The sequence below is a fragment of the Denticeps clupeoides genome, chromosome 3, assembly GCF_900700375.1.
Source record: "Denticeps clupeoides chromosome 3, fDenClu1.1, whole genome shotgun sequence".
In the NCBI taxonomy this organism is placed as follows: Eukaryota; Metazoa; Chordata; class Actinopteri; order Clupeiformes; family Denticipitidae; genus Denticeps; species Denticeps clupeoides.
Window position 1 is genome coordinate 11,631,399 of NC_041709.1, and position 18,622 is coordinate 11,650,020.

Genomic DNA, 18,622 nt, shown 5'->3' on the forward strand with positions numbered 1-18,622 from the left:
TTAGGGCTTAGCTTTTTACTTATAAAACATAATGTAAATATTTCACATCTTTAGAAAAAAAAAAAGATTAACTTTACAGGTTTAATTCAGTTGTCAAAACGTATAGTTGCACCAACACAGAACAAAAGTAAAACATCTGAAAGAGTTGAACACGCGTGACCGGGTGATGGTCTTCCGCTCTCGCAGTAGAGAGGCCTCAGGTCACAGATCTCAAGAAATAAATCATTTGATTCATTTTATAACAAATTCATAAACTTTGCCATTAAACACAGATAAGAGAGATGCATACAGATCCACCACGTATCTTTATAATTATTATAATAACGATAATTACATAATTCATGATAAATTGTATAATACACACACACGAAAAAAAGAAAGAAAGAACAAAAATTGCACGTCCATTGACTCCTGATGGCCCGAAATCTTATACACTGCACATAGCCTAGCTGGTGGTGCCAAGAGAACAATCATAAATAATGAAGTCAGACAAGACAGGAAACTGAATATTTGACCCCACTCCTCTCCCCAGACACTCTTTTTATATATATATATATATATATATAAAAGAAAAGGTGAAAAGTAAAAAAGTAAGCGGGGATCATGTCGGACACTATGGATGGGTGTCATGGTGGGTTGAAGCTAGGCAACAATTGTTCTATACATGTTATTCTACAATGGAGCTTTTCGTCAGATTCGTTTTACTCTTGTTAACATTAACTGGCCACTCAAGGACATGAATCACCCACCATCATTAAAAAGGGTCACATCCTTAGTTTGAAATGTCTGTCAGTCCTATTTAAAAAAAAATTTTTTATAGGAAATTAGGATTTAACAATGAGCAAATTTGAGACTCTGATAACCTTATATTAAGTAAATGCGTGTTTGATTGCAGCTTTCTGTCATAACCTGCCCTAGTATAACTGGGACTGAATCATTAGAACAGATAGAATCTCACTGGCCATTGTCACCAACAACTGAGCTGTCTCCCAATCATCCATCCATCTAAATTAACAACATTAAGGTGGAGGAGGGTTAATGCCCAAATCTGCATGCAACAGTCACATCCAGGTTGAAATCCAGTATGCCATGCACATTTACTCCTCCCACATTGCACTACTGGAAGAGTGGCTTGTCAAGTTCAAATCCAGAAGAGCCAAGCATTTTCACAGAAAATATAGTAAAATAATTCAAAGGTGTGATTGACAGGTCTGATGAGTTTATGTGGAGCCTGAGGCCTTCCTTTAGCTCTGGTCCATCTCCAGGCACTGGAGTGAAAACAACAGAGTTGGAAGACTAAGTTGTTAAAAGACTAAAAGAGGGAAAGAAGTGAGAAAGTAGACCATTGGGAGTGGAGAGCCGGTCTGTATGCAAAATACAGGGTGTATATGGAGGCATGTGCTTCTCATCAACCCACTACAATTGCTAGACGCTGTCATTCAGTCATAGGTCGTGATGGGCCGAGTTCTATAGTCTTGTCAGATTGGGCCAGATTTTGCCTGGCACGCTTAGAACAGGCCTGTGCATAGTAACTGCTTAAACAATGAACTTGCTTCAGTGTGGGTTTGGTATGAAGGTCATTTCAGAATTTGATATAGACAGTTTTTGTTGCTTTGATTGAAATGTCAAGTACAAGTGAGTTATTTTTAATGTGGGTCAAAGATTAACCCGGACCCCAATAACAGCACATATAATTATGGCTTTGTGACAGGAAGGAGTATTTTATTTGTGGTTGAGTGTTACTGTGTTGAGGTTGGGGAGGTGTCACAGAGGTTAATGTTGCACATTCAACAGCCACTTCAAACAGAGTTTCTCCATTTATAAATTATTACTAAAATGTGAAAAGTAGTATGAAGCCCCTTCAGCCAGGGCAGCAACACAACGGTCAGCTACTTTTTTTTTTTTTTATGAAAGAAGAATCCTTACAAATTTTATGCAAAATTGCAACGTGAAAATGTTCCAGTTGTTAAGATGTTAAGACAGAACTTGAGGCTTCAGGTGAGGTGCTTTCCTAAAGATGCATTTAGACATTGTTGGTCAAGGAAATTTGTTTTAAAAATAATTAAACTCAAACATTAGTTCATATGTAGGCAAGCAGCAGTGCTGTTATTTCTTTCCATTTTCAAAATTGTTCTTTTGTAGCTTCCCTTCATCTATCCATTTTAAGTTCAAGGGAATAATGCAGTCAAAACACTTAAAAACAGGCCTCCCCCAGCAACATGGTGTCATTTATGCCAGTGAGGATGCTGAGGACGGTGCTTTCTCTGGTGGCGATATATGAAATCTAGTTGCTCTCAAACAGAGAGAGAAGGTCATCATTGCTGTTGTTGGGAAGGTCAGGTGGACCCAGGTAGGATAGGAGCTCATCTGGATTTGTAAGCTCTGGGAGCAGCTAAAGAGAAAAATAAAATTAATCAAATACCCTAGACAAAAAAGTATTTCCAATCTATAAAAACGTAGTTACTCACATCTAGTGCTGGTTCCACCACATCTCCTGGCCCTCCCAGTCCAAATGAGTTGTCTGTGTGCAGTCTGGGGTTCTGTGTGGGGTTGCGCGAGTGCAATGGCACTCCTTGCCCTCCCAGATTTGAACTGCTGTGCATGGCCTGTGGTGGCGGCTGCTGCAGGTCAGCATGGGAGGGGTCCATGCGACCCGTATGGGGAATCTGATTGGGAACAACAAGAACAACGATCTCAAGAGGTTATTCCTATGATTAGATATATTATCCAGAACAAAAGTTATAATAAAAGTCTGTTTAAATAAAAATAAAGCAGTCCTCTGACATGAATTGTTCAGTATCTGAAGTCTCTTTCCACACAATGAGATTTCCCCAGGACTCGCTGTTTTGGTGTGTGTAGCTTTAAATGCTAATGAGGAGGAGACAGGCGAGACAATTTGTACAGCGGCCTATAGAAGTTGAGGGGGCATTCATGAAAAGGACGTCAACACCACCATTTACCAACCACAATGTTTGGCACAGACAGAATAAAAAAAAACATTTCCTGTTATGACCTTTAAGGATAAAAAGGAGTTCTTAAAACCTGTAAATGTGCCAAGAATAAAAATGAGGGTGTGAATATGTTTAAGACTGTAAGGGAGCAGGGAGGATATGCATGTTTAAATGTCACAGCTTAGAACAGCCAACAGCTGCAATCGACAGTCAGCAGCAATTGGACCTCCCAGAACTTGCTGAAAAGCTATCAAATGTACACAGGCCACAGGGTATAGGGGGACGACAGAAATCCTTATGAACCTTAATTTACATACATTCAGATCAATGTGATGTTTGCTTTGATGTTTACATAAAAAAATAAAATAAAAAATAAAATATTTTAAGACAGTGTTTCTTTCTCAGAGTTCATGCAAGCCTGAGCCAGAGTAAAATGAACCCCATCAGGTTCCGGCATAGACCATAAGCTGTAATTTAGATTACTTTTAAAAGGAGACACAGCTGCGGAGGTGCTGGAGCATTCACATGTCAATCAGATTTCAATAACTTTTTTCTCTCCAAAATATGTTATTTTGTTTTCAAAAATTATCTTTTCAAATTCCATTTAGTAGATAAATCGATAAAATTTTAACAAATATTAAAGCTAAAATGTTGGCTAATTGCTATATTATACTTAAGTTAATTTATTACTGTAAGATTCTGGCATCACACAAAGGCAAGCACATCCCACCTGCATCTGACTTGTAAACCTACCTGTTTGTGGCAACTCAGTTCATCACAGTGTAAACACTGCACTCACTGTCACCACATTATGCATGGCTGCCTCTCCCACTTAATTAGTTTGAGAGCTAATTATAAACTCTTCACTGAGTCTGTAGTTTACATAATGAAGCTGACAGTTCTTTTTTCTTTCTTTCTTTCTTTGCTGGTCTTTCGTCTGCGTTTCAATGCGAAGCTTTAGGAATTTCTGCACTGACCTGTCCAGACATTGGATGACCAGAGGGTTTATCAGGGGTCAGAAGCCCACTGGGGAGGTCAGACTGATAGGAAAGGGGTGGTGGTCCAGAGGCAAACTCTCCCAGGGTGTTTGGAGTTCCAGGAGCATTGGGAAAGTCTGAAAAGCTCGGCTGACTGGAGTAACCTGAACCTGCTGAAGGACGATAGCGTCAGAGCTTGACAGAAGTACTTCACATAAACATGAATATGCTCCCAATTACCTGACGCTCTTGCAGTTTGAAACATAATATGTAATTTGAAACATAATAGGTTAATTCAATTACAAACCTTGACTTGGATAGTCTGGTGTGCTGCTACTGCCACCCTGTGGTAAAGACTGGTAGGGCGAAGAGGCTGGACCCAGTGCTGCAATCATCTCCATGACACTGGGCAGGATCATATGACTGGGACTGAGCGTGCGACAGCGTTTCAGAGCAGGGCCATCAGGATCCTCTTTAATGTGCAGGTCCGGTTTCACAGGGACAGGTTTCCAGCTGCACACGGGGTCAATGGTGATCTCCTCATAATCTGAGCTGTGGCAAGAGAGGATCAAGGCAGGAGATGCGGTCAAATAAAAAGGATTAGGCCACTGATTCGCAAGTGAGCAATTAAATTATGCAGCGGAATCCCTCCAGAATGAGAAGCATTAAGATTGATGTTTATTGCAGAAAGATATTAAGAATTGTGGATGAACCTTTCAAATTACAATCTAAACTAAAATGAAATGTATGCAAACTTACTTCTGGATGTAGACAAGAATGCCCAGCATGTACTGGTCCACTTCCAATCCTTCCAATAAGGCTGTTTTACTGTGTTATAAAAAAAGTAACATGAATTTTAGTCTGCTTTTAGTTCTAGAACTCTACTCAATATTTTCTGTGCATGGTGCTAGTAGGCCAGTGCTCTACAGCACTGTAGGGGAGGATGGAATGTATGCAAAAGTTGTCTTACTTGCACACCGGACAGCGCCAGGTACCCCTCTCACAGTTGAGCTGAAGGTATGACTCCAAGTCAAAGCACTGAAAACAGAAACATAGAATCAGAAAACCTTGTTAATCATGAAGGAAATTGCTTAAACATGAATATGAAATGTGAACTGTGAGCTCAGAAAGTAGGAATAGGAGAATTAACAAGCTTGTGAGTCATTTTGTCTAAAATCTTTCTAGCATTTAAAAATGCTGAAAACTGCAAACAAAGTCTAAATAAGCAGACACAGCATTCTCTCGCTCCGCTTTTCCACTATGACATATTACCAAGGAAAGAATATTATGTTAAGATATAATTTATCAGGATATTTTTTTCTCACTCTTCCATAATAACCCAAATCTCTTGAAAGACCAGGCAGACCCTTTCTCTTGCTTTTTTATTTTCAGAAACGGACCTCACAGGCATCTGTAATTCCTTATTACACATCTGCTGTAGAACTGCAGTGGCGGCATTTTACAAAGTCCTTTGGTTTTCCTAAAAGCTGAAAAATGTGAGCTTCTTTTCAGGTTACACTTTTTCACGCGTTTCACCCAAATATAGAAGAAATACTCAGCAGTATAAAAAGTTGAGCAGCTGAACGCTAAAATCGGACTACATGACTTTCAAAGTTGTCGGACCGCTGTACTGTTCACAACTTTCTGACTTGTGAGCCCCCATCCCCTGCCCTGTGCTGTGCTCTCATTGGCTACAGCTAGTCAGCAACTCCAATCAGTTGTTTAGTAGGGTTGGAGCAAAGAGTAGAATGCTTTGAATAAAAAAAATACGTCAACGCAAAACAAATATGGAGTTTCAACAGTGCAAAAAATGTAATAAAAATAACATTTTTTGTTAAATTGAACACCTATATTTTATTATACTACTTATATAGCATTTTATTTTATTCAGATATGTAAATTAGAATGTATTAATTGATACAGCAAGTTGGAATAATCAAGACTGGAATCAAACCAGGAAGAAAACGAATAGTTATGATTAATCAAAAAAAAAAAGATTAAATAGTTTAATTCAAAAATCATTTGCCCACCTGATCCACTGACAAACTTAAACCAAATGCTCACCTGTATGTGTCTGCAGTCATGACCTCTGGCCGGTAGCTGGATACGACGGAATGTGATTGGACACTTGAGAGAGACCTTAATGGCTGTTTGCTCCACTCCATCCTCCCCATTCAAACCTGGCGTTCCTGGGATCGTGCCACTGCTAAAATTCCTTTTGACTTGAGTGTGAGGGGAAAAAATAAGGGCAGATGAGTACAGTAACCCACCAAACGAGCCTCAGCAAGCTGTCTGTGTTTGTTATTAGGGGGTGTGTGTGCCATGCAGTCAGCGCAGCTCACTCTTTGTGACGCAGTGCTCTGCTGGCAGCAGACGTTTCTTCATCAGACCCTGGAGCACAGAGCGCACTGACGGCCGGTGGACCAGCTGCAGCACAAACAGGTGGGACTGCAGGACAAATAAAGGAAAAAAAAAATGTAAAAAGAGTGAGCAGTATGGAGGGGGGCAGAAACATTAGGAGACAAAGATGTTGCAGATGGACTTACACAACAACAGGCGGTGACTGTGATCTGAATGGTGTTCCGTCCAGGCTGGCAAACGTGCTTCAGATACAGGGGCTTGTGGGAAGTCTTGTTGTCACCACGCTCGATGGTGAGGGGCGTGGCATTGACGCTCACCTGCACTGATGCCGGCCAGTTAGTGTTCATCTGTCGATCCTCATGGTGGTAGCATTTAAACTGGAGCTCTAAATCTGGCCTAATCCCAAAACAAAAAGTACATTAGGAACATTACATACATTAGACAAAATTCCAATCCTTGGCAGACAGATACAGATAAGCTAGCACACCTTTAACCTGGGTGACTTCAGTAATTACAGTGACAACTGCCCACTAGAGCAGCCCGGGTCATGTCTTTTTCAAGGAAACAATGGCAGGTTTTGTCTTGCCAAGTCTACTGACCAGATTTCTACCTCATTACAAACCTCACAAAAGGTACCAATGATAAAAATGGAGTAAGAGTGTAGAGGAAACATGGCATATAAACAAGGGTCTAACCTCATCATGAGTGTTTTGTAGACAGAATCGCGAAGCTGGAAGACATGGTTGCTGACTGCCAGGTTGTGTTCCAGGCGGAAAGGTTCCAACACTACGCCGTCCCGTACCGGGAAAGTCAGGCGCAAGTCATCACTAGGGTTACCTTCAGGGTGGGGAAAGGTATCAACATATTAATCTGAATTTCTGTTCATCCCCCAAACCTTCATTGTAGCTGTGTGTTTTAGAGTTGTACAGATGTGGCAAGCTTCACCTGTAGGGGGCTGCAGTGAATTGATGTTTGGTTTGATGTCAGGGAGGAAGGGCGATTTGACATCCTGGCCAGGTGACATGTATGGAGGCATAGAGCTCCCGGGAGTCATAGGAGGAGTCGGGTTACCTGGGAGTGGCGAGCTTGGGTAGCCTGGCATCGCTCGCCCGGGCTGGGAACGAAAGAGATTCATTAAGGTTGAGCCCAAAACAGCAGACTTTGCATAAATAGAACCAGAAGACTCTGCCAAGACTCATACAGTCATAATTAACAAGTGAGATCAAACAAGAAATTAATCTAGCAACAGTAATTAGGTAATATTTCTGAAATTAATAAGTACTATGTTATTTTCAAGCTGTGGTTTGATTTTTTTTTTTACTTTATGAAAACAATAGTTAAACCATACCCCATTAACAACAGCTTGAGTGAAGGTGTTGTAGGGTCCACCACCTCCAGTGACCCCTGATGGCAGACCACCATGGGTGTTGCCCTGCCCGTTGAACTGCTCTGTCTGTGAAGGAAATCAATCATTACAACACTGACACAGGCGTGTCTAAAGGGCATGTTACACAATTTACTTTTGTCATGTTGAAATTCAAAATGCTATGTCCCAGTTCACCAACTTTATCTGAATTGACTCATTCAAATCATATAACATTTTGTGCCCGCAGTTAAAAAGAAAATAACCATGTGTGTGTTTTCTGTGCTGAATGAAACATGCCTTATAGTATTGCCCGGGGTTTCCTGGTCCTGCAGGATACTGGCCCATATTGCTTGGCTGGATGGGCATTCTGTGCGAAGGGTAGGATGGTGACGGAGCTGAGCGCTGGGGTCCAGGACCGTGGTACTGCATGGGTTGACCTGGATATGGGCCACCACCAGCCATAGCAGGACCACACTGCTGCCCTGGGAAGCCCTGTAGAGCAATGGACAACAATGTTTGGCCAAAACTGACTATTGAAAACACATACTAATAGTCAAGTGACCATATATAGCCTTCACACAGGACAAACTAAACAATACGTAATCATTTCTGACATCAGAGCATGTCTTACATCAGCGTTATAAGGACGTTTGAGCCCCTGCTGGTGTCTGGGTGGCCCCTGTTGCCCTCCTTGGTACCCAGGGTGCTGGGGCATCCGCTGGCCCTGTGGTGCGTACATGGGCCCCATGGATGGTGGCCGATTACCAACCATTCCACTAGGGGCCATGCCAGAGGGGCCCCGTGGCCCGGAATGAGACAGAAAGTGGGTGTTGTAAGAGGAAGCCCCACCCATCTGTAGGAGAGAATTTAACATATATTTTACATAAATGAGGCAAGCCTGGAGATGTTGACAAAACAATCCTGACTTAAATTGGGGAATGGAAAAAAGTTAGGCCTGAAAATAGTGGCTATGATGTAGTGTCTAGAGCTAATCAGACAGCCACAACATAAAAAGTCCTATTAAAAGAGGTCGTAGTGGGGGAAAAAAGAGAAGTAATTAAAACCATTGCTCTGGGATGAACTTCAGCTTGGCTGCATTTACCATTTGTTGGCCATAAGATGGCAGCGTGAGCACAAACTCACATCTCCATGTGGCAGTGAGTTTGAGTGCAGTGGTCTTGGCTCTTTGTTCATCAAAACAACATTCACTGTGTTACAAAACCAAGGCACTGGGGGGTGAAACTAGCCTCAGTATGATATACAGCTACTCCATGTGTGGTATTGATTAGATTAGTTAAATACCATTAGTTAAATTTCATGAGGATGGAAGCCAGACAATAACCACACACCCAAGAGATAACATTTCACATAATTAAATGTATGTCAGCTTATCACCTCACTTTTCATTTCTGAGTTTACCTCGCATCTGTGGGTGGCCTTAAGTAATCCACGTGTCAACTTGGACCAGAAATGGAGTCTTAACAAGCTTGGTCACTTACTGGCCCATAGTTCATCTCCTGATTCTGCTTTTCCTGTATCGCAGCGACCGTTGCCGTGGCGGTGGCAGTTGCTGTGGCGGCGGCCGCTGCCACCGCTGCTGCTGCGGCAGCCTGGGTGAAGTCTGTTGGAGGTCTGACACCGTGGGGAGGCATGCCCATCGATCCTCCACCATTATTGGGGTAGCTAAAAAGGGTTTTAAAAAAATCTTTAAACTACACCAGATACAACAAAACTAATCAGTTGCCAATTTGAATATTAAAATAGTCATGAGAGCTGGTGCACTAATAAGCCTGGTCACTTCCAAAAACATTACTCATGGCAAATAGAAAAAAAACCCTCAACAGTCATGTTTTAACATCTAGTGAATAGAGACAAAACATTATTAGCATACCATGAATTCCACTGCCATTAAACTATTTACTATAAAGAATTCATTAGAAGAAATGACAGTAGGTGACAGTAAGCAAAGACATTTGCTCGTGACTGTCAAACGAACGTAGAATTGCCATGTTGGACACGGCAAGAAAAAAAAAAAAAAAAAAAAAAACTCTGCATTGCTATGCAAATCAGTCCTGAGGGAAGAGACAGTGGAAGAGAGGAGAAACTGCGTGTGTATGAGTCAGTGCCGGGGCGGGACTCCCTCGCTGACACACCGCACACTGACACCATGTTTAAATAAACACCACCGCCGTGACGCTGGCAGGCTGCTCTGACATCACACGACGCGCTGAGTGCCCAACAGTGGGAGGCAAATTCATGTGACAGACACCAAAACTGCTGTTGTCACTCACCACTGCAAACTCCCCAAAGAAAGCATTCCCCCATGTGTTCACATTCTGCCTTTCTGCTGTGTGCAGTACAAATACAAAGCCTCTCACCTGCCCCCATAGCCGGGTCCTGCTGGATAACCTCCACCCGGGCGGCCATACATGCCCTGCTGCATGTATCCCTTGTTTGGCTCAGTATAGCCCTGCTGACCCATAAACTGTGGAGAGTTCATGCCGGGGCTGTTTCCAGGCATCATGTGACCACCAGCTGAGTTTCCGCCCGGACCCATAGGAGCACCAAATACCTGCAGAATTAAACAGTAAAAATGTTTTTAAAATCAGTATGGTGGTGCAATTTGGCATTCAAAAATGAGATTATGTGTGTTGATATTTTTTGTAAATGGCCACTACCTGGCTGGGCGAAGGATTGGTCACCCCCCACACTGTGGTTACCACGGAGAGGGAGCCTGCTGGCTGATTGGTGCCTTGCTGCCAGAGGACAGGATCATATGGGTAAGAACCGTCACTGTGAGGGAGAGCCAGAGAGCCAATATTAGGATCATTACTTATCAAAGGCTCCCTTGAAAATGCTCCTCTTTGTACTCCTACCAAAGCACTGTGAGCAGCGAACAGACCCTTAACTCCCGACCGGCGTGCATTTAAAGAACCACCACATCACAGAGCCCATATACTGCCTGATTGTGTACAAGTATGCATTAGTTTTCAGCACATAGTGTACACAATGAATATGAGTGAGAGCGAGGAAAAAGAGAATCTTTGTGACTTAAATATGCCATAGCTACATGCTCTTGAGGCACTCAACATAATGTTACCATGGTGACTCCACAGTCACTTAGAGACAGGCAAGACTAGCTGAGCCAAGGGAGAGGGGATGAGTGTGTAAGTGTTCATTTGTGTGTGGGAGAGAGGGAGATGGAGAGAGAGAGAGAGCAAGCAAACCCTTTTTGGGTAACTGGATCAAGCCAGATTTCTATTTATTTATATAATAAGGCAAAAAAAAAAAAAAAAAAAACTCGTCACCCCATCTATCAAACGCATAATTCCTATGAGAAAAATTGCTGCAGGGAGGAAAAGATAATCTCTATGTAATCATTCACATAATTACCAAACTAAATAAGTGGGTCCAACAACAGATCCCTGGGGAACCCCAATGCATGGGAACAGCAGACTGATAACATTTTGATTACTGCAATAATCCAAATTAAACCATCCAAGAATATATAATGCCAGTATTGCAAACGATACATCACTGTCATCATAACAACTAAACAATGTATGTACAGATTTCCAGTTTAACCTGTTGCGTGCTCCTTGAAAACAGCCCACAGCATGCATGTGTCTGAATTCACAGAAAGCTCAACAATGACTCCAGTGATTAGTCCTCAAACAGTGTTGATGTACGGCTGCAACATGAGATGTAAACATGCAGGCGAGCATCATGCACTGAACATTCCACATAAGGCTGAGGTTTTCCCCAAGTTCCGCTCTTCAAACCACCGGAAGCCCCTCTCTGAAACAGGAAACCATGGTTCCTTGACCTACCCACCTTAGCTGCCCAATCGGTACAGGGAAGAAATCAAGCAAGAACACCATAGATGGAATGACTGGCTAGTTCAAAAACCTTAGTATAGACCAATCAGAGTCAATAGGAAGTCCTGTTTCATGTTCAACTGTGATAAACATGAAGATCTGTTTAGCAGACAAACTGAAGTCCCACTTTTTTTCCCCTCTAAATGCCGTATTTTCTCTTTTAGTCTCATACTCTGAGGTCTGTGCTCAAGGGCATTCAAGTAATTCATAAAAAAAAGCCACATTCAGCACAAGTCTTTTCAGCAGGATGAATGAAGATGATAAAGTAGATGCATTCAGACCTCATGTTGGAAATAAATAGATCTTGGAAAAGCACTGGCTTTGACTAATGTGACATTTATGAAAGCACGACATTTAAATAAATATTGAAATGAGGAAAAAAACAGGCGCTGCAGTGACGCAAGAGTTCTAGTAAAACAGGAACTGAGCAAACAGCAGAAGCTCTTTAACAATAATTACCTATGTGGCGTCGGAGGCAGGGCAGGTTTCATGGAGTTGATTGGGTTCATCTGACGAACGTGGGGGTCAGCAGGGAACCCCAAATCTCCTCAACCTGGCAGGCAGTCTGAGAACAAGAGAAAGGCTGTTAAAAACCCGGAGTGATTGTCCCTCACACCCTGGCAGCAGTTTAAGGGTTAAAGAAACACTACAGAACAAAAATCCACTACTGTGTTCAACCAGTGCACCAAAAGGCTGCATTTTTCAATCATTTCTATGGTCGGTTCCCCCTGACCAGTCACTTGATGGCTCACACCGTTGAGAAATGACCTGCCAGAGTGTGATGAACATAAAGAACCTGACCATTCTCAGCAAAATTGCTTTTCTCGAAGCCTAATCACAGGCGTTCAGCTCGCGTCGGGATGGGAATGTGCTCCACGGAGTCCAAGACAAAGGGCTGCCGTGAGCAGAGTGAGCAGCCCCTGCTCCATGTTTAATGTGTTTGTGGACAACGGCGCTAGAGTCTGCCTGGTGCAGATTCCTGCCGATGAGGAGGAGGGGGGGGGGGGGGGGGGGGGGGGGGAGATGGGCTGCTGCTATTTATAGTTCTTTGATTTCAAAAGAAGAAAATGTGATGTGGAAGAGCGGGAGGTGCTCATGGCGGCCACGGTTTTAAAGAGAGTCGCTCCAGAGATGATTCCTTCAGCCTTCATCAATAATTCAAAACGACCTGGGAGCAAAATACAGGGCCGTCGCGGTCACCACGGCTCTTTGCGCGGGTCCCTGTACGCCCGTGTTTGAATTCAAATACTCAAAGGCGATTAATAATGAACACGACTCTCCCATCTACTAAAAAAAAAAAAAAAAAAAACCCCAGTTAGTGTCACCCTTCCCTCCCCCTTGTTAAATGTCTGTCTGCCTCTCTTCTCGAGGGTAAGATCCATTAACAGGCATGCTAATTTACTGCCAGCATCGGCGCTCGTCGCCCCTCCCTTCACTCCCCACCCCGCCTTCGGTCCTTCTTCTCTGCATTTTCCTCTTGCTCCTCACAGATTTAGGTCAGACACCCCACAGCTTGAAAAGACTGATGGATGAGGGGCGGGGGCGAGCGAGGAGAGTTTGTCAAAGAGGAGGACACCTACATGGATAATGAGAAGACAGACGGGGGTGTAGTGGAGAGACGGGGGAAAAGCGGGTGATGAAACTGAGCCAGGACACATTTGCACCTTTTGTTTCAGTTGTTTCGTAGCAGCACAGACACACTTGAATTTTTTTTTTTTTTTTTTCTTTTTTTATTCTGAAGCAATTAACCATAATTTGGCTACCACGGACGAAAGAGTGATCATTCCGTGAACGGGGTGTCCGTCAAAATTAGCGTAATTGACCCACTACACGATCGCATACAATCCTCTTGGCTTCCAGGCCCTCCTCCTCCATCACACACACACACACCCATGTGCATACCCACAAGGACCACACATACACACGGGCAGCGCCGAGCCAAGACAAGAGTCACTGCTATACACAAAGCAGTCACTGCCACACATGAGCAGATGCCAGTAAACAGAGTAGGCAGAGTAACTGGTGTGTGTGTGTGTGTGTGTGTGTGTGTGTGTGGTTGCTCAACACATGCTCAACAGACGTGACTGGAAAAGGAAACACCCAGAAACAAATAAACAGACTCTTTTTAAGCGCTGGCTCTTATTTATGAGATTTGTGCTAGACACTCCAGCATCCCTTTACTTCAGGGTGTGTGTGTGTGTGTGTGTGTGTGTGTGTGTGTGTGGCAACGGTTAACAGGACAAACTGTTCCTGCTCTGGAATGACAGAACACGCCGTTCTCCCTCTCCTCTCCTCTCCTCTCTGTCTGTCTCTCTGCTCTCTTTCACTTCCCCCAGCAGCACATGGCCCACACTGCCCGGCCCCTCCTCGGATTTACCGACCCGCACACCAGACAGCTACACCTCGAGGCGCTCCATCCTGGTGCAGGTAGAAGGTTCTGGCAGGGGCCGCCGGACCCGGCTGGGATGACCGGGACGGCGGAGCAGGTTGCGGGCGGAGCGTGGAGAAAAAGTCGCTCTCCTCGGATTTCTGATAGCGTGGAGAATTCCCTGCACGTCAGCGCTGCGAACTGCACATTCAGCTCTCTGAGGACGTTGTGTGTTTGGAGGGCAAAGCAGTGGCCTCGAAAATGGGAGCTACACCCCTCCTGGTGTAGCTGAAGCCCTTGGGCAGCAACGTACAAAACTTATAATGAGGGCTTGCATCAAAATTTTGGAATTAAAAGTGGCTGTGTAGGCAAAAAAAAAAAAAAAGGTTGTGGATTTTGAGTGAAATTAGTGGGGTTTGCGCAAGAGTGCGTGGAAAAGATGGATGCGGTGGGGCCCACCAGCAGACGGAACCGTCTCCTCATTCACCACACTTCAGACTCCCCTTCCCCTAAACTATTTGCTAAGCTGCCAAATGGGGGATGAATCTTGGGTCACATGACCGAGGAGGCAGACGCCCCCCCCCCCCCCCCCCCCTCCCTGCGCAAGAACGGAGCTGGGAGGAGCGGAGCGGAGCAACTGCTGGCGGAGAGGCAGGCTGCAGGGGGACATGGGGGATTAAGGAACCACAGGAAGGCTGGGCCCGATAACACATTCCTCTACATCTCCAGCACTACGCTGCACTGCAGCTCTGGGAACAGACATCACACACACACACACACACACACACACACACACACACACACAGTTGTAGGTGACTACTTGACTTAATAAATCCCAGAGTGCTCCTGAAGGAACAAAAAAAATGATATTCCAAGGCGATAAACGTGAAAACGAGTCCACCACTAAAATCAGCGAGTTCACAGGAATATTACCGCTTTTCTCCCGAGGAAATAGTCCCAGGTACGTTTCTTAGCGCGCTCGCTCGGCAATTACACAGAGGGCGACTGGTACAAAAGGTAACGGCAATCTGAAGCACACATCCTACTGCCTGCCGAGTCTACATTCGACAGCGTCAGGTTTAAGGAGAAACTTCCTCAGGACGTTCACGTTGCTGCTGCACGCCGACGGACCAGAGAACGCGACGCGTTGGACTCTCTGGGATGCGAAGGGCTTGCGCGTGCATGTGAATGCGGCGGGACCGGCCGCGTCCCCGGAAAATACACTCCTGTCCTGGGACTTGGAGGTGTGTGATGCGGATATGCAACGGTCCTGCCTCGAGCGCTATAAATCTGCAGCAGCGTGACACAATAAACTACAAGTCCCCTCCAAGAGCCACTCCCAGTCCCTTTTTGCCCGGTGAAAAACGCTCGCGTCCATCCATTTGCTGTCCCGGATGACTGTGATTAGCCTCGTAAAATGTACAAAGTACGCCCGGGCGGTGGCCAGACAACAAAAATACCGACAACACGTGACGGCCATAATGTCAAAAGCTTGGAAAATAATTAATTCAATATAAAAGCAAGTAAATAGGTGAATAACATAAAGATACACACTATTGATCACGAAATTAATCTACTTAAAATAATAAATAAAAGAATTATGATGATCTTCTACAGATATGAGGACCTGAAAGCTTTTGAACACAAAAAAAAAAAAAAAAAAAAAAAAAAAAAAAACTGAGCTACACCCCTCCCAGCCCTTTTCTGGCCACTGAAGCCATTTAAGTTGTGCTGCACAAATGCAAATGGACTCCATTGTATCGATTCCCCTTTAACGACTTTGTTACGCCTCTGACTGTCCTTTACAAATGCAGAGTCGGCCGGTTCGTTCAAGGGCCTCCCCCTTGATAAACTTGTCTTCAACGCTCACACCCCTCCCTTCCTCGCTCAACGTGACTGAAGCAGCACACATCCAGACTCTCTCTGCCCCTCTTTAGTGCAGGGGGGGGGGGGAGGTTGACTGACTGATGGTTTGCCTGATGCGTGGCGACAGAAGCCACTCGATGGAGACTCGCTCGCAGACAGATTGCCGCTGGCCTCGCCCGGTCACAGAAAGCCAAATTATTTTGCAGATATCGCCGTCACTGTGTACAGATGATATTCTTCCTGGGAGAGAACCTTTGCGGGCATTTGCGGCGCGCCCATAGCTGGAGCTCTTTTTTGTGTTGCTGGTGGACCTCAAGCCTGCTGATGACTGAGCAAATAAAAGGGAAATGAGTACAGAGTGGAGCTCAGAGATGCACTCCGCTCAAGACGTAACTGCTGTGTACTTTGCACACCATTATAAAATAGAGACTAAAGACAAACACCCACATGTTGTGTCAGTAATGTGTCATGGCTGGTGATTTCACCCATCGCACAAACCAAAAACCGAAAGTCCAGCAAAGCCATGCTTATGGTGAAAAACCAGGTTGTGATGGTTATAAATTTCATCAGAAAACAGACAGATATCCGTCAGCAGTCAAGTGGACATTCTGACAGTCTTCAGAAGGGCTGTGCACAACGAGTCACAACACAAAGAGTTATCATCATCATACTCCATATCATCTGACCACAATACTGCAATTATTACAGTACAGCGAATTAGCTGCTAATGGGCCATTTTTGGTGGTAGTAGCCTAGTAGGTAACACACTCGCCTATGAACCAGAAGACCCGGGTTCGAATCCCACTTACTACCATTGTGTCCCTGAGCAAGCTACTTAACCCTAAATTGCTCCAGAGGGGACTGTCCCTGTAACTACTGATTGTAAGTCGCTCTGGATAAGGGCGTCTGATAAATGCTGTAAATGTAAATGTAATTTTTGCTCCAGTTGTGTTATGCGGAACATCTGTATCCTGAATTCCCTGCAAATGCACTGTATGAGTCCCCCCACTGTTTTACTTTTCGGTGGCTTTTTGTGTTACATGGATCAAGTACATGCAACATCCCAGTACAGTTCAAATGCAACATAATCCCAACCATATGCCGAAGTGCACATGCATACAAAACACAAGGACATAGCGTGTTATGGTATGTTGTACTTACATGCATAACCACAGCCCGGTAAGGTTAAATGTGATAAATGCGTGCAACCTTGCACCGATCATTTTATAATTACTGGAACAAGGTCAGTCTGGGCTTGTTCATTTCGGTCCGATTCTGAGCGACACGCACAGGCGAGACGTAGAGAACCGGTCTGAAAATTCTCCTTCATCGCTGCTCACTCCACTTCGCCCACGCGGATGATGAGGTTACCAAGGGCATTTTTAGCTCAACGCTCTGTGGCGCAACACTTTCAGTGGCGCGCTGTGCTGCTCCTGCATCTGGTCTGGTGCACCGGCCTCAGAGCAGCAGTGCCGCGGGGCAGCCGCTCCACCGCGCCTTGTGCTGCACCGACGGGCGAGGAGGAGGAAAAGCCGCTCGCAAGTGAACCCTGCGCCCGGCCAGCCTCTCATCCAACTAATCTGATTACGGAGTAAGAGGGGCAACCAGAGATCAGAGGACAGGAGGGTGGTGGTGGTGGTGGTGGTTAAGGAGGGGTGGGGGTTGAGCCACCTTTCCAAGAAGCAGCGATCTGAGTCAAGCAGCAGGATTACACACATGCGGCCAGATCCAGAAAAGAGGCTATGACTAAACTCTGACATACAGTAGAGACGCAGAGCTGCAGCCCCACAACCACAGGTCCTTCAATCCATTTTTCACACCGGACTGTGGGTCTTTAGATCGCGAGGAAAGGCATGAGCACTCAGCTTACTGTGTGTGTGTGTGTGTGTGCGCGCGCATGTGTAAAAGAGACACAGGGAGATGTCAGAGCAGCGGCGTGACCGCGGTGGGGGTTTTGTATGGTGTCAAAAGCTGGCATGACAGAGAGGAGTCCACGCCCCTGCACGGTGTTTGTCTGACAAGTCCATCTCTCTCTCACACACACACACACACACACTTGTGCAGATTTGCATGCATCTTTGATGTTGTACATTTGCAAGCCCCCCCGACACTTTTGTTTTGACAAAAGATTCAGTGCTGAAATGAAAAAAAAGAAGAAGAAGAAGCCCAAACGGCTGCGGAAATATTCTTAGAAACAGAAAAGGGGGCATTACTGGAAAAAAGAACATTTATAAAAAAAAAAAAATAAAAAAAGAGAAGAGAAGCTGCCCTTTCCCGTCTTATCAGTAAGCTGAATAAAACCCCACTCGCAGTGACGTTGGTTAGCCAGCCAGAAGTTGATGTGATCTGAATTTCCGGGAGGCTGCTTTGGCAGCCAAGCAGCTGTAAGTGGCCTGAGCAACAATCTCGGCTGCCACCGTAACACACTCGACTAGACCTGCACCGCAGAGTACAGCCGCGCTCCTTGAAAACGATTACTGCTCGCAGTTCTGTTTGTAATAAAGATGATGCAGGGAGTTCATAACCCCCGTGTGGCATGAACAAAGACAACAGTCGAATTGAATAGAGAACGATATCTACTTATGATTCAGTACATTTGCCACCGCAGACTCAATTTGAATCGGTCACTTTTAATTTTTTTGTTTGTGCCACCAGCTCAAAAAACGAATGAAAAAAGCCAGTAAGCGATGTCCTTCATGGAGCCATACCTGTTCTATGAACCTACGCTCAGATCACGATTCGCTTTGATAGTGGCATCTCCCCAACCCCCCTCCCCAGGAGGCACAGAATCGACTCTGACGCACCCCGAGTCAACTAGAAATGGCCAAAATGGCAGACGGTCTGAGCCTCTGTCA

General features: G+C 44.8%; 1 protein-coding gene across 4 annotated transcripts in view; it reads right to left on the reverse strand.

Moving 5' to 3' along the window:
* Positions 1-18,622, reverse strand: part of zmiz2 (zinc finger, MIZ-type containing 2) — a 24,205-nt gene continuing 5,583 nt past the window's right edge. For 2 of the 4 annotated variants that reach the window (XM_028971115.1, XM_028971116.1), the window contains exons 2-19: positions 11,993-12,098; positions 10,334-10,448; positions 10,034-10,227; positions 9,155-9,338; positions 8,287-8,508; positions 7,953-8,147; positions 7,638-7,742; positions 7,235-7,403; positions 6,985-7,126; positions 6,475-6,685; positions 6,271-6,376; positions 5,993-6,150; positions 4,899-4,966; positions 4,688-4,756; positions 4,236-4,480; positions 3,929-4,101; positions 2,469-2,666; positions 1-2,392 (exon numbers count right to left, since the gene is read on the reverse strand). In XM_028971115.1, coding sequence (XP_028826948.1) covers positions 2,285-2,392; positions 2,469-2,666; positions 3,929-4,101; positions 4,236-4,480; positions 4,688-4,756; positions 4,899-4,966; positions 5,993-6,150; positions 6,271-6,376; positions 6,475-6,685; positions 6,985-7,126; positions 7,235-7,403; positions 7,638-7,742; positions 7,953-8,147; positions 8,287-8,508; positions 9,155-9,338; positions 10,034-10,227; positions 10,334-10,448; positions 11,993-12,042 — 2,712 coding nt within the window. In that variant the 5' untranslated portion in view covers positions 12,043-12,098 and the 3' untranslated portion in view covers positions 1-2,284. Of the gene's footprint in view, positions 2,393-2,468; positions 2,667-3,928; positions 4,102-4,235; positions 4,481-4,687; positions 4,757-4,898; positions 4,967-5,992; positions 6,151-6,270; positions 6,377-6,474; positions 6,686-6,984; positions 7,127-7,234; positions 7,404-7,637; positions 7,743-7,952; positions 8,148-8,286; positions 8,509-9,154; positions 9,339-10,033; positions 10,228-10,333; positions 10,449-11,992; positions 12,099-12,334; positions 12,528-18,622 lie in introns of those variants that run through there. The other 2 variants (XM_028971117.1, XM_028971118.1) reach the window with 2 other exon arrangements.